Raw genomic sequence first — 13,346 nt, 5'->3', positions numbered from 1 at the left:
TGTGTATATATATATATTTTTTTTTTTTTTTTTTACATGGTGAAGTATGTTTCTCTTTGAACTTTCTATGTGCAGATGACTGCTGGGATAGTCTTGCACAGTTGCATACCAAGTTTGAAAAGTTCAGAGACTTCTTTAAGCTCTGAAATCCTACAACTCATGTTGACTTGGTAAACAAACTTGATGTATTCATATAAATTTTAGTCTGATTAATGTTAACTACATTTCCAGTATACAATATTTTTAAATCTTGATGTAGTATTTTGCAGCAAACTATGTATTACTTATTTCATCTGTGCTTTTCCGAGCTCGCTTTTGTTAATGTCTGGCAGATATACCTGAAGAGATAAATACCTCTGCATCTTTTCAGTGTGGAGAAGGTGGGAGTAGTTGCATATTTCTATAAAAATGGTTAAAAAATTTTTTTAGCATGCTAATGGGAAGAAACCTGTGCATTGGCTTGATATTGCAGGCAAAGTTAGGGGATTAGCTTAAATTTAGTCCATATCCAGGTATACTATTTTTGCAATATTTTGAATTACTGAGGTTCCCATTTTTTAGTTCATGTTTCATATGTTTGCTCCTTGCCATCTTTTCAGAGAATGCCAAAAAATCGTGTCTGCACAATAAAGAAGAGAGAAAATAAACTTAATTTTTTCAGTTACTAATCGGTAAAACTTAGCACTGTAGAAGAGTTGTGATTCCCATATTGTTATGTTTGAGTGGCCAGAACTTTCCACCTTCAGTCTGGAGGAACTTCAAAAAATAATTTTCCAAACTTTGGAAAAGGCTCATATTTCTTTTGATCTTCATGTATAAACATGGTTCTGTCAGACTTCAGTATTTCGAAGAATCATTCTATATGAATAATTCATTTTCTCCTCCTTTTCCTCCCTACACTGCAGATGCCTTATGATTAGTAATTTCTAGGAACAAGATTATGTGATGTAAGGGTAATAGCAGACTTTGCAGACCAACTGGTTTATTTTCATAAGATGTCTCTTGCCATGATATTGAATAGGAGTAAATGAACAGGAGGACTTACTGTAATCTTTCTGTGTTTTGCACAGAAAGTCATTTTAACAAATTGGGTCTCCGAAGGTCCTCCAACTAAATCAGTGGATTTATAGCTTGTTTCTGCTGCTAGTTACGGAAAAGCTTATTCCTGTCCACTAGACCAAAACTATTCTTTTTGAGACTTCTGGGATCTCCAGCTTAAGTATGCGCTAGACTACTGGGGGTTCATTATTTGGCTACTTTCCTCCAAGCCTGGTGTGGTGTGAATGTGGATTTTGTAACAGTGACTCCACAGAGCTGCCGAGTCCAATAGTGTTTAGTAATTATCCCAGCCTGTAGCTTGGTTCAACTTCTGAACACAGAAATTGAAGTGGGGGACAGCTTGGTTATTTTATTCTACTGAGAACTTCATAGTTCACGTAGGTAATTTTTTAAAGTAATTCAGTTTCTAGACAGAAGAAAATTTTTCTCAGAATGGCAGAAATGAAGATTATTTAGTCTGTGGGAGTAACTATTCCTAAAAATATATGAATTGATTTTGAGTTCTAACAACCAAAACCAGAACAAAATTGAACTTCTGTCCCTATATATCATTTCATCAAAGGCACTTAACTGTTTCCCTCTCCATCATTGCTATTGAGCTGGACGAGAGAAGAGATTGGAAGAGCAGCATTGCACTCTTTAGAGAGTGAGATTTCCTGCATGGAATTGGCTCTGATTTTAGTATTACCACAGAAGGTCATGTCCATAGTGATTTTTGAACCAACGTATTTTACCTGGTCGTGAATGAAGAGCATGTCTGCTGTTGGGTAAATGGATCTGTTGACATGTGCCAATGTGTTAGATTTTAATAACCTGTTCTAGTGCAGTCTCCACTCACAAAATTATTCCTCTTTTGAACTCTTTACTACACTACTTCATTTTAGTAAAAGTATCTCTTAATGCTTATTTTTTTCTAGGAACAGAATAATGCACTGCAAAATATGTGCAAGAAAATGAAAGATGTGGAGGTGGAACACAATGGCTGTACTGAGCTGCTGAGGCGCCAGGCCACTGAGCTTGAATACAGTGCTGAACGAGAGGAGCGACTTAAAAAAGAACTTGAAGTAAGGCTTTTTGACCATTGCTATTAGTCTCAACAAGTGCTGACACACTGAGCAATTTAATTTTTGAGGGATAGAACCTCCCAGTTAGGCTGTGAATTCTATGTACTAGACTAACAAAACGTTGAACATTGTTTTGCAGAGAAGACTGAACAGGAGAAAGCCACTGTGTGTGGTCTGTTACACAGACTTGAGACTGGTGTTTGAACAGCAGATGGGAAAAAGTTTATGTAAGCATGAAAACAAGGCTAACTTTAGGAAATCTGTACTCTTAATTTGTCTAGCTTCCTATCTTCTTGGCTTAAGAACAGATTTTGAGAACCAGTGAATTTGTGATGGAGAATCAACTGGAGCTGAGAAAGTCACCAGATGTTGTGCTAGGTAGAGAGAACAGCATACTGGAAGATCACAGTGGTGTTATGGCAGCTTCTTCCTATCTAGACTTAAATGCTACAGATAGTTTTAGTTCTGTTGAGTGACTCCCATTGCTGAGAAGTCTCAAGTCTTTAATAGCTTGTAAATGAGCGCTGTTTACTGAACTGCTAGTTCTCGCCTAAGTTGCAACGTTTTGTTTGTCCACTGATAGGCTTTGAAGTAACTGTGTTATCTGTATGTACAGTCTGGACCAAGACTTTCTTGGTAGAACATTTGTCACTGCAGAAAAGCATAGTGAGTGGATGATTCTTTATCCTGATGTAAGTTTTCTACCAAAGGCATCTTTAAATATTTCTGCAAGGAATTTTAAAGAGTTGGCACTTGCAGGTTATAAGGAGCCCTTAAAGGAATAAGTGACACACAGTTTTCAGCTGTGTTTGTTCTGTGTTATTTTTCCCTTAAAGGCAAAAGAAGTGTTTAAAGCATTGATTGCTAGGTAGGTAGAGCCCTGCATTAAAGGTGAAGTAAAAAAGAAAATTCCTGCAGGATAGATCAAAGCTCATCAGCTAAAAACTCTGACTTATTGACCCACATGGTAGACTTCTGCACCCTAAAAGAGAACTACGGGAAATCAATAATTGTCAGGTACTGTGAGCTCCACATATTGGCCAAGGCAGAATTACCTTCAGTTGCAAAGTGCTGCGTACTGTTAAGTTCCAATAGCCCTTCTAAAAACAAAGATTTTTGCTTCCAAGTACTTGAACAAGGGCTTTTTTTGTGACTTCATGGCTTTTAATATATTAACACAGGAATCATGAGCTGAAAGGAGGAGGAGCAAAGCAGCAAGTTATTTACCTTTCCAAGTACTTTGATGGAGTCTACTCACTGTCTGTAAATTTGAAAAGGAAGAACTCAGTTCCTTGAAAATGTGTAACTGATGTGCCCTGGAGAGGGTTTTATCAGGGAATGCTATCTGTTAACCACAATCAGCTGAGATATTTTCATTGCTGCTTAATTTTTATTAAATTATTTTAACTTACTGAATCTCTTAATAATGTGAGAAAAAACATTCAGACTACAGGAAAATCAGTCTTGTGCTACTTGTTGTAAGTGTAGCTATTTAAGCTGTGATTAAAGAAAGTATGTGATGAAACCTCTTGCATTTGAAAGTTTAAGCAAATTAGCACAAGTCTGAATTAAAAAAAGTCTTAAGACTGCAATGCAAATGCTTTAGTCAGTTTGCATCTCACTTTACCATCTCAAAAGTAAATTGCATGTGTGTATGTCTGAAAGGGCCTACTATACTTGGAAGTCAAAGCAAGATTAACTAATGAGCATCTCTGAAAATACCTTTTAAGAAGCAGAAGCACTAGATATTTTAAGCTTCCAATATTGATTACTGTAGACAGTACAGATTACTGTTGACTTTGTACTGGGTACTGGACTCAAACTCCAGAGTTTGTGACGAAGCGTCATCTGCATCTTACAAAGTACCAGTACTCTGCATCACCTTTGTGGAGCAAAATTTGTTCTGCCTCTTCTGTGGTCATGAAAGGCTGCAGGCGTTCTGAAGTTAAAAATTCAGGTTAATAAAATCTATTTTAAGTTGCTTTCACACCCACAATCCTCTCCCCCCCAACATATATACTAAGGAAGAGTTTAGTATTAACAGAGTGTGAAGTCTGATTGCAGCCCTTCTTTGATTTATAATTTTGTCATTCCTCCTCTTCCCTTCTGGAGCTCAATCAGGCAGAGTATTATCTGTCCATGCTGAAACAGAGTGCAAAGACCTCAGCCAAAGGGATCAGATAAGCTGCTCTTCACCTCTATAGCTCAGTTACTGGAACTTTTGGTCTTGGATGTTGTAAGGGAAGGAAGTGGGGGAGTGTGCAAGGACGGACTTGTGCGTAAAGGAAGGGAAATGAGCACAATCAACCCTTCTAATTGTGTTTGAAAGGATGGACAATGCCCTTTTAAAAGAGCATGCTGCATTCCCAAGTAGAAGGAAGTGCTTCTGTGAAGCCTGGAGGTTGTTGGGATTTAAACACATTGCTGTCAGTAGAATTTCTTCCTCTCTGCCTTTAACAGCTGCCTCACTAGCACACTAGCTTTTGTGGATCACATTCTTAGTTGCCAAATTCTTCCCATGTGTTGTGGAAGAGGCATTAAAGAAGGGCACTGAAGCCTGGGCAGTAGTTTTCACAGTGTGCCAAAGTCTCCTTGTGTTTCTGCCCATCTGGTATTACTCTCACATCATTCTGTGGTGTTCTAGCTGTCAACTTAAAACTCTTCAGTGTATGGAAATATTACCCATGTTAGAAATATGGATAAAGTTCTGATAACCAGTCCGTACTTCCAGCTGTGGTTAAATACAACTCTCATTTTTGCCTATGATGTCAGTATTTGAGATGGATTTTCATTCAGATATAGAAGCCTTAAAGTAGTACACCCCAGGCAGAATGGTCTACATTTTTTCATGAAATAACCCTATATTTCTTTATCTCTCCGTGGAATTTTTAGCTTATGGATTGAGGTTTGGTTTTTGTTGGAAGATGGATGCAGGAGACATCATATTTCAATTACTATGCACAGTACCTTGTGTCAATGGGCATTTAGTTAGCAAACGCATATTTAAGTTCTTGATGATGGCACTGAACTTCTTAAAGTGATTTATGTGAAGAGTAGTGTCATTCTAATTAAAAGACAATCTTATAATCTTCTGTTATACACTACTAATATGCAATGAGGATGAAGTTTTTTTGGAGTTCACAAAGCTGTTCCTTTACTACCCTCTGCTGGACATAAGGGAAGAGTCCATGGGAAAATACTTATGTTTCAGTAATGAAAGGAAATGATAAATTTAGAATCTTTTTCTTTTTGTATGATGGCGCTCTTATGAAGAATTATATCTAATAGAAGACTATATTAAAAAGAAAAGAAAGTGAAAAAGTCTATCCCCCCCCCTTTTTTTTTTAATATTCATCATCTTTTATCCTTCAATCATTATTCTGAATATGGTCTAAAAGAGGACATTTCTAGTTCCTGGGCTTAGAAATTAAGAGAAAGAATAATGGCAAGTTTCTGTGGACTCTTCAGTTGAAGGATAGCTTTTGGCATGCTGTCTAGTCTGCTAGCTTTCTAGTTTGCGGTGATACTAGTGTGGTGTACCACTGCAACAACATTGAGTCCTTCTGAAGCGGAACACATACTGTACCAGAAAAATTTAGATTGGGAACCCTATTACCATTCTGCATCTTTAGCCTAAGATTCGGTAGTCAAACAACTTCTTGATATTTTGGTATTGAAGTCACCAACATACTACTATTGATAATAAGTTTCCTGGAACCAAGTGTCTTTAGCCTTTAGCTCCATTGCTCTGGAAAGATTATTTATTGGGAAATATAGAGCAATTTGTGTATAAAAATAGTGTTTTTTGAGATGCGTATAGCTGCCAAAAAGCTGGGTGGGAAAGCTGTTTAACAAAGAGTGGAAGAAAGGGGTATCTGGATTTTACCATGAGAAGCAGAATTATTAGTTTATAAATTTCAAACTCTTTGTCTTGTTCACAGAAATGTAGTGATTTTTCTATTGTTTGTTTTATGTGTTTGAGGCTGCCAACTCTTAGTAAGCTGGAGCTCAAGGTCTCTCAAAGTTTTTAAGCCTTTCTCATGAGGCCTGAAAAATGTCCTATAACTTGGTCCATTTTATTTCTGAGACTGAGTATATTGCCATATTTCTGAGACTTTGAGTAACCATTCAAAGATTTAGCTTTTATGTTACCTTTACTGCTCGCCGCCTGTAAAGTACATTGACCTTTTCATGTCCTGCTAAATGTGTCGTCTTGTATTAGCTTGGTAATGCTGCTGTGATGGGGAGGTGGCTGCAAAGAATACCTGAGTGATGGTCCACCTCTGTATTTGCAGAAGGTATATGTACCTGCAATTGTTGAATGCTGTAGGTGTATTAAATTTCTTACTGTATCAAAGTCAGTGAAACATGAAAATTAGGTCCCAGCTAAAAAGAAAACAGACCCACCCAAACCCACTGACCGGCTTTTTTTTTTTTTATCCTTGTTCTTATTAATTTTACTGTGAACTGCAGTGTTGGATAAGTTACAGTTCTCATAAGAAAGACTTAATAAAGCTCCAAGCAGTGTGAGAGAGGACACATTCTTCATCCAGTTAACAGTGCTACTGCTTAAACTTTAAACTACTTTTTGTTTTCTATGACTACACACTTCTTGATGGCTTAGCCCTACTTAATCCTGTTTTCTAGTGTCTCCACAATGCAGAACTGCCATCTAGAATTCTAGCTACTGTCTTGTATATCCTCTAAGCACTGCAGTTTTTGTATTGGTATCTCTGTAGTGGCTCTAAAATTCATGTTTCTTCAGTGACAGGCTCACTGACATAATGGACTTCCTCTCTGAGAAGAGCTGCTTCTTTATTATCTCCTATGTCATCATGTTATTCAGGTTCACTCTTACATCACTATCAGACTGAAGTTGTTTGAATACTGTCTGACATAGCCCTCACCAGGAGTTAGTAACAAGTCACATTTTAGTCTTGTCTATGTGCATGTATGAAGTAACAGTAGCAGTTCATGTACTGTTAAGGGATTTACCAGTTACTAAGTATGAGAACCAAAAGGGACATCTTTTTTCCCCTCGAGGTACTGTAGAAAGGGAGAAAGTTTACACAGGCTTGCTAGCTGCAGATTGGAATGGACTTGGACTAGACCAAAAGCAATCAAACTATACCATTTTAGCTGCCCTAGTTGTTTTCCTTTTTTTTTTTTTTTTTAACATAAAGCCAAGTGTATGGCTTTCCTTGTGGCATCCGTGCCAGTGTAGTTGCTTATCCAGTGTTGTGCAGGTCAAGTATAGCTCCCCTATGAATGAGACATGTTACTCTAGACTTCATATGCAGGAAATGTTTGTAGTGAGGGTTGACTGCACTCTGTCAGGCTGAAACAACTTTAACTTCAGTGGTTACGAATTGTTTGTAGTTGAGTAACTTTAGAGTTGCTAAAAGGTTGTTTATTATCCGGACAGGAGATGGCTCCACCTTACCATGATCAAGAGGCATCAGCATTTCTAACACTAGATGGAAGTGGTCAGCACACGTCCCAAAGATGTGTTTAGACCTGACCTCCTGATTTGAGTTATGAGTCATAGGGAAATGTTTTTAAGTAGGAAGAAGTAAGATCTTAATCTGAATATGGAAGCACACAAACAGAGTGGGTGGATGATGATCCAGATAAGAGGTACATGCATGTCCTCTTCACTTAAAACTTTATCTTGGCTCAGCATTTCACATAGGGATTGGACCTCAGCCATGGGGAAGTGTGAGTATCCTGACAACTTGTTAGTAACATGAAACTGAAAGATCTTGCAGAAGTGGTCTAACTAGAAACAGAGAAGAAAAGAATTACTTCTATTACTATATCTAAACTTAGTTACTGTTGTAAATATACATTTCTCTTTTTCCTATTGTTTTCTTCGTTACTTACCTGATAAAGGGTATTTTGATGTAAATGCAAATGTCAAACATGACATTTTCATGGCTGTGGCATTGCACAATTACTCTTTCAGTACAGAGTGCCTCAGTGTTCACAAATATTGCAGTTCTTAGAGCAAGAGGCAGGGAGGCTGAGAAGAGTGGAAGCCACAAAGGCCAGTTTGGAAAATGGTATTGCAAACTGTTAGCATGCAGAAAATGTCTCCTAGAAACCACATTAGCATTGATGTGCAACAGGGCACTGGAAAAAGTGACTGAATCTTAAGGGATTAGAGTAAACATATAGCGTGGTTGCCCACAAGCTCTAAGGCTGGCATTGAAGTTTAATTAGTCATTTTTGTTTGCTGTTTCTCAAAAGTCACAATTCTGTCTGTGCTGTCATGGAAACAGATCACAGATATCTTCATTCTTTAAATTAAGACTGAAATTGACTCAGCTTGAATATCTAAGGAAACTTTGGAGATTCCACGAGGTTGTGTGTGGTGTCTTAAACTTAAGATGTCTGCCTTCATATATCCTGTTAGGTGTACATGGAAGTAATTCTTGTTGAATAACCAATGTTTTCAATGTTGGATAAACAAACACTTTGTAACTACTGGAGAACCCACTTTTTGGATCCATCCTTGAGATTGATCCTGTGCCTTGGACCTGACAAGAAGCTTTCCAAGCTAAACCAGAAAGTATTGCCATTTGACTCCCAGTTGAGAGACTGTGGTCTGGATGTCTGTGGCCTGCAACCTTTCTCTGTAACTTGTTTCCACACAGCTGCTTCTTTCTAGGCAGGCATTGTGTAAAATTTTCAGACACAGATGGTTCAGTAAGGACACTGATTTTCATGTTTCAACTGATTCAAAGAGATTTGCCTGGCTAACATGATTCTGGTACAGGTGTCTTTCTGTTTGTCAGACAGGAACATGGAACTCCTCTCCTTGTCCCATTTATTTTTTTTGGAGTTGTTAGTATGGTGTTACAGGTGAGACTCATCCCTGACACTTTATTTTCCTCACAGAGTGTGTAATGGATCATTCTCACTGGTAGAGCATGCAGCTTCTCACTGTGAAGGGAAGTGCATATAAGTTTCAGTAGAGTCAGTTTGAACCTTTACTAGCAAAACAGACAAGATTTTCTACATAGTGGTTTTTTTGCAGCTGTATTCTTCCCAAATAAAACTTCAGACTCAGCTTGGAATCCGGGTGCAACTTCTATGGCTGATGGCCACAGAAGGCTGGTGGCCTCAGATAAACAGCAATTCCAAGATCCTTTTCCTTAAAGTAGTCTAAGCAAATCCGAATTTCTTGATATTTAATAACTGTATTGCTTAGCAAGGGTTATGTGCTAATGGATGGTTAGATGTCTCTCACAAAGTTACTGTTTTCCCACTAATTTCCCACTGATTTGCTGGCATCTGAGTTTGTTTAAATTTGCTAGGTGTATGATGAACTGTAAGCTTCAGCAATCAAATCTTAGAACCCAGGAAAAAGAACATTCATTGCTCCACCAGACACAGACAGCATCTACATGACTTCATCAATTTACATATGTAATTTTTATGCAAGCTCTTTTAAGCATCTGAATCTCTTCTGGGTAAGACAGCTGCTTATACTGGTAAGCTAAGATTAAGGTTTACCTGAGTAATCTTCTGAGACTTTTGAGGAAAACATAGTTCACTCTTCATCTTTGGCATCTAGCAATACAAGAAATTAGTGGCAGTTCCTGTCAGGTGCCTGACAGTGACTTGTCTTGAATGTAAATACATTTTCTTTCTCTCCCTAGGCCTTTGTTTTCTGAAGGTCCAGTGAACTACTCCAAACAAGGTTTTAAAAATCAAAACTGTAACAAGCTACTGGTATGAGACAAAGCTTTAAAGACACAAACTCTAGAAAAAGATGAGCTTTAAAAGCAACAATAGGGTGTTGAGATTCCTAACCTTGTAAAGAAACCCCAGTTTTAAACAAGTCAGTTTTCTCATGCCTTTATATCAGGATACGATCTGTAAGATGATACTTACCCATCAAACAGATAGTTTGATTTCTAGTTTCTAATTTAATTTCCCTGTGTGTACTATCTTGAATCTCTTTGAATACTTTCCATTGGATACCTGTCAGGTACATCTAGCTCTTTGGCTGATGTCTAAGGTTCACACCTCTTTTGCAGTAGGCTAGACACACCGTTCTGATTGCAATTAGGACCCTGTTTCTCACATTCGAGAGATCATCAGAAATCTCTGTAACTGAAACACTAATTTTCCCAGTGCTTCTCTTTTCATAGGCATGCTAATTCTACAAGCTAATTCTTCAGTGACTTGTGACAACTCAAGCAAATGAACCATCTGCAAATAAGTCTTTTAAAATGGAATTGCTCCTACTTCAGACAGCAAAAGAGTGATATATTGGCACTTCTTACAGGTGTCTGCTTGCTCCTGCCTCTCTTCCCTTGTTGTCCGTGGATTTTCATAGGGCTGAAGTTTCCATATTTTTAGGAGTTTGTGTTTCCTTTGGACTATGTCTCTTGTCCTTGTGGTTAGTGTCCATCATGTCAGCTCATGGAGATAGACTAGTTTTAAAGAACTATACTGAGAACTGATACCTATATGCTCTGTCTGGGAGAATCTGATTGCTCCAGTTTTTCATTCTTGCAGATGCCCTCGCTCAAGCTGTTATTTATTCTTTCTGGTTTTATTTTTCTTGTTGGGACTGATGAAAACAGTTCTAGGGGGCTTCATTTGAGAGGGTAAGTTTACCATTTTGTTAGTGTCTTGCATGTCTTGTTTCAGCTGAAGAGAGGCTGAGATGAAGGCATAGTTCTACTTTGTACTGGTGCTCAGGAGATAAAATAAGACTTAGAAGTTAAATGCAGTACAGACCCTGTGAATCAGTAAGTTATGCCTTAAAAACTTTACTTGCAGAATCACTTTTTCTCTTTCCATTTCAGTGTTTGCTATGAGAATAGATGCTTGAACAAACTAGCCAAAGACAGAAAAGCGTTTTTGGTCCTGAGGGTATGCAGTGAAATATTCTCAGTCAAGTTCCTATTTCTTCATTTTATTTTTTAAAAATTATGTTTCCCGCTCTAAATGTTGTGTTGGGTACCTTCTTCACTGTTTCCTTTATTCTTCTCCTCAAACTTAAAGTAGAATTATTTTCAGGCTGACTTCTTAAATGGTTTTAAAAAAGAAATTAAATCCACATCACTTATATTTATTGTTCACTGACTACTTTTAGTAGGCTGGCAGTATTCTTGTGTAAAACCATCCTGTTGACAGATGTTGAGCTGTTGGAGGATGCTAAGGAGTCCTTCCAAACTGAAGGAGGAGGTAGTTTGCTAGTTCTCCATTAAGGGCAAAGGGGAGTAGTAGCTGATGTTTGGAAGGAATAATACAGCTAAGAGTCTAAATCAAGCTATTTTTGAGAATAATTTTAGCAATATGGAAGTGCAGTGGGAGTGTTTATGCAGGATTTGTGAATTTTTTTTATTATGTTATGCAGATAAAACTCCTGGGAAGAGGCAAAGTCTAAGCCTTTTGGCAGGCCTTACTGTGCAGTAGGTTTGGTTAGCTCTGTGCTGTTGCTGCTTTTCTCTTTAGTAGGCCTTCCATGGACATCAGTTTCAAAAGTCTTTCCTTTTGTGTGTGTGTGTGTCTGATTATACAAATTTTAACTTTATTGCCAAGAGCTTTTATTTTAACTTCTGTTAATGTTTGTCCTGGTTTCGGCTGGGATAGAGCTAATTTTGCCAGCCGGGTTAAACCACGACAATGTTTCTCTCTCTTCTTTTAAATGTTCAGAATCATGATGCAGTCTCACATACTTGCTACTTTGTTTTAGTTTTCCAAAATCAATAACTTACAATTGTATTTATGTAACCTTAAATGTAATTATGTTAAATGACGTTTTAATATTAATTCCTTTTTCTTGATCTCCTTGATTTAACTTGAAACCAAGGGACACTTGGGATGAATTTTTCTTTTCAATTCAGTTATCAGTCAAAGTGAAAAGATTTTATTGATAGAAAACAGTGTAGTTAAAATTGCATGTGAATTTCCATTATAGCAGTTCTTTAGTTACTGCTTTTGGTGAAAGTATTTTTTCAGATGAAGTTCTATGTCCAGGCCTTTCTCTGGACATACATATCTGGTGATTGCTTTTGTGTTTATTGTAACTTGAAAGAAACTTTTTCAGCTTTGATCACTTAAAAAAAAAAAAAAAAAAAAAAAAAAAAAGTTTAGTAGAAATATAGACTACTTCTTGAACTTTTTGTAGGCCATCCAAATTTCCAAGTAGATTCTTATCATACTCATTTGCATTTTTGTGCTTTTCTAAACATTGTAAGAATGGATAAGAAAGGTCCAACAGTTTAATTCAGAGATTCTCATTTTGCTTAAACTATGCATGCATGTACAGCTGTTCTTCATGTAATGAGATGTAGTAACTGACTAAAGTAGTCAGGATATTTGTTAAAAGAGGTGATAAACATCCTGATAATTGCTAGACAAAACCGTAATATTTACAGAATCACAGAATCACAGAATCGTAAGGGTTGGAAGGGGCCTCAGGAGATCATCTAGTCCAACCCCCCTGCTAAAGCAGGCTCACCTAGAGCATGCTACACAGGACTTCATCCAGGCGGGCTTTGAATATCTCCAGAGAAGGAGACTCCACAACCTCCCTGGGCAGCCTGTTCCAGTGCTCTGCCACCCTCAGAGTGAAGAAGTTCTTCCTCATATTCAACTGAAACCTCTCGTGTTTCAGTTTGCATCCATTGCCCCTAGTCCTGTCGCTGGACACCACTGCAAACAGACTGCTTCCGTCCTCTTGACTTCCGCCCTTAAGATATTTGTATGCATTGATGAGATCCCCTCTCAGTCTTCTCTTCTTCAGGCTGAACAAGCCCAACTCTCTCAGCCTTTCCTCGTAGGGGAGATGCTCCAGTCCCTTTATCATCCTAGTAGCTCTCCTCTGGACTCTTTCTAGGAGTTCCTCGTCTTTCTTGAACTGGGGAGCCCAGAACTGGACACAGTACTCCAGGTGGGGTCTCACCAGGGCAGAGTAGAGGGGGAGGAGAACCTCCCTCGACCTGCTGGCCACACTCCTCTTAATACACCCCAGGATACCATTGGCCTTCTTGGCAACAAGGGCACATTGCTGGCTCATGGTCAGCTTATTGTCCACCAGGACTCCCAGGTCCCTCTCAGCAGAGCTGCTATCTAGCAGGTCACCCCCCAGCCTGTAATGGTGCATGGGGTTCGACCTCCCCAGGTGCAGCACTCGACACTTGCTCTGGTTGAACTTCATCAAGTTCCTCCTTGCCCAGCTCTCCAGCCTGTCCAGGTCCC

General features: G+C 38.3%; 1 protein-coding gene across 14 annotated transcripts in view; it reads left to right on the top strand.

Annotated features, from left to right (window-relative positions):
* Nucleotides 1-13,346, top strand: part of CCDC171 (coiled-coil domain containing 171) — a 165,807-nt gene that overhangs the window by 16,932 nt on the left and 135,529 nt on the right. For 13 of the 14 annotated variants that reach the window (XM_035895589.1, XM_035895600.1, XM_035895592.1 and 10 more), the window contains one exon: nt 1,977-2,123. In XM_035895589.1, coding sequence (XP_035751482.1) covers nt 1,977-2,123 — 147 coding nt within the window. Of the gene's footprint in view, nt 1-60; nt 171-1,976; nt 2,124-13,346 lie in introns of those variants that run through there. The other variant, XM_035895602.1, reaches the window with a different exon arrangement.

Source organism: Egretta garzetta, unplaced genomic scaffold (assembly GCF_000687185.1).
Source record: "Egretta garzetta isolate BGI_Z169 unplaced genomic scaffold, ASM68718v1 scaffold175, whole genome shotgun sequence".
Classification (NCBI taxonomy): domain Eukaryota; kingdom Metazoa; phylum Chordata; class Aves; order Pelecaniformes; family Ardeidae; genus Egretta; species Egretta garzetta.
This window is presented reverse-complemented; position numbering and strand designations above follow the sequence as displayed.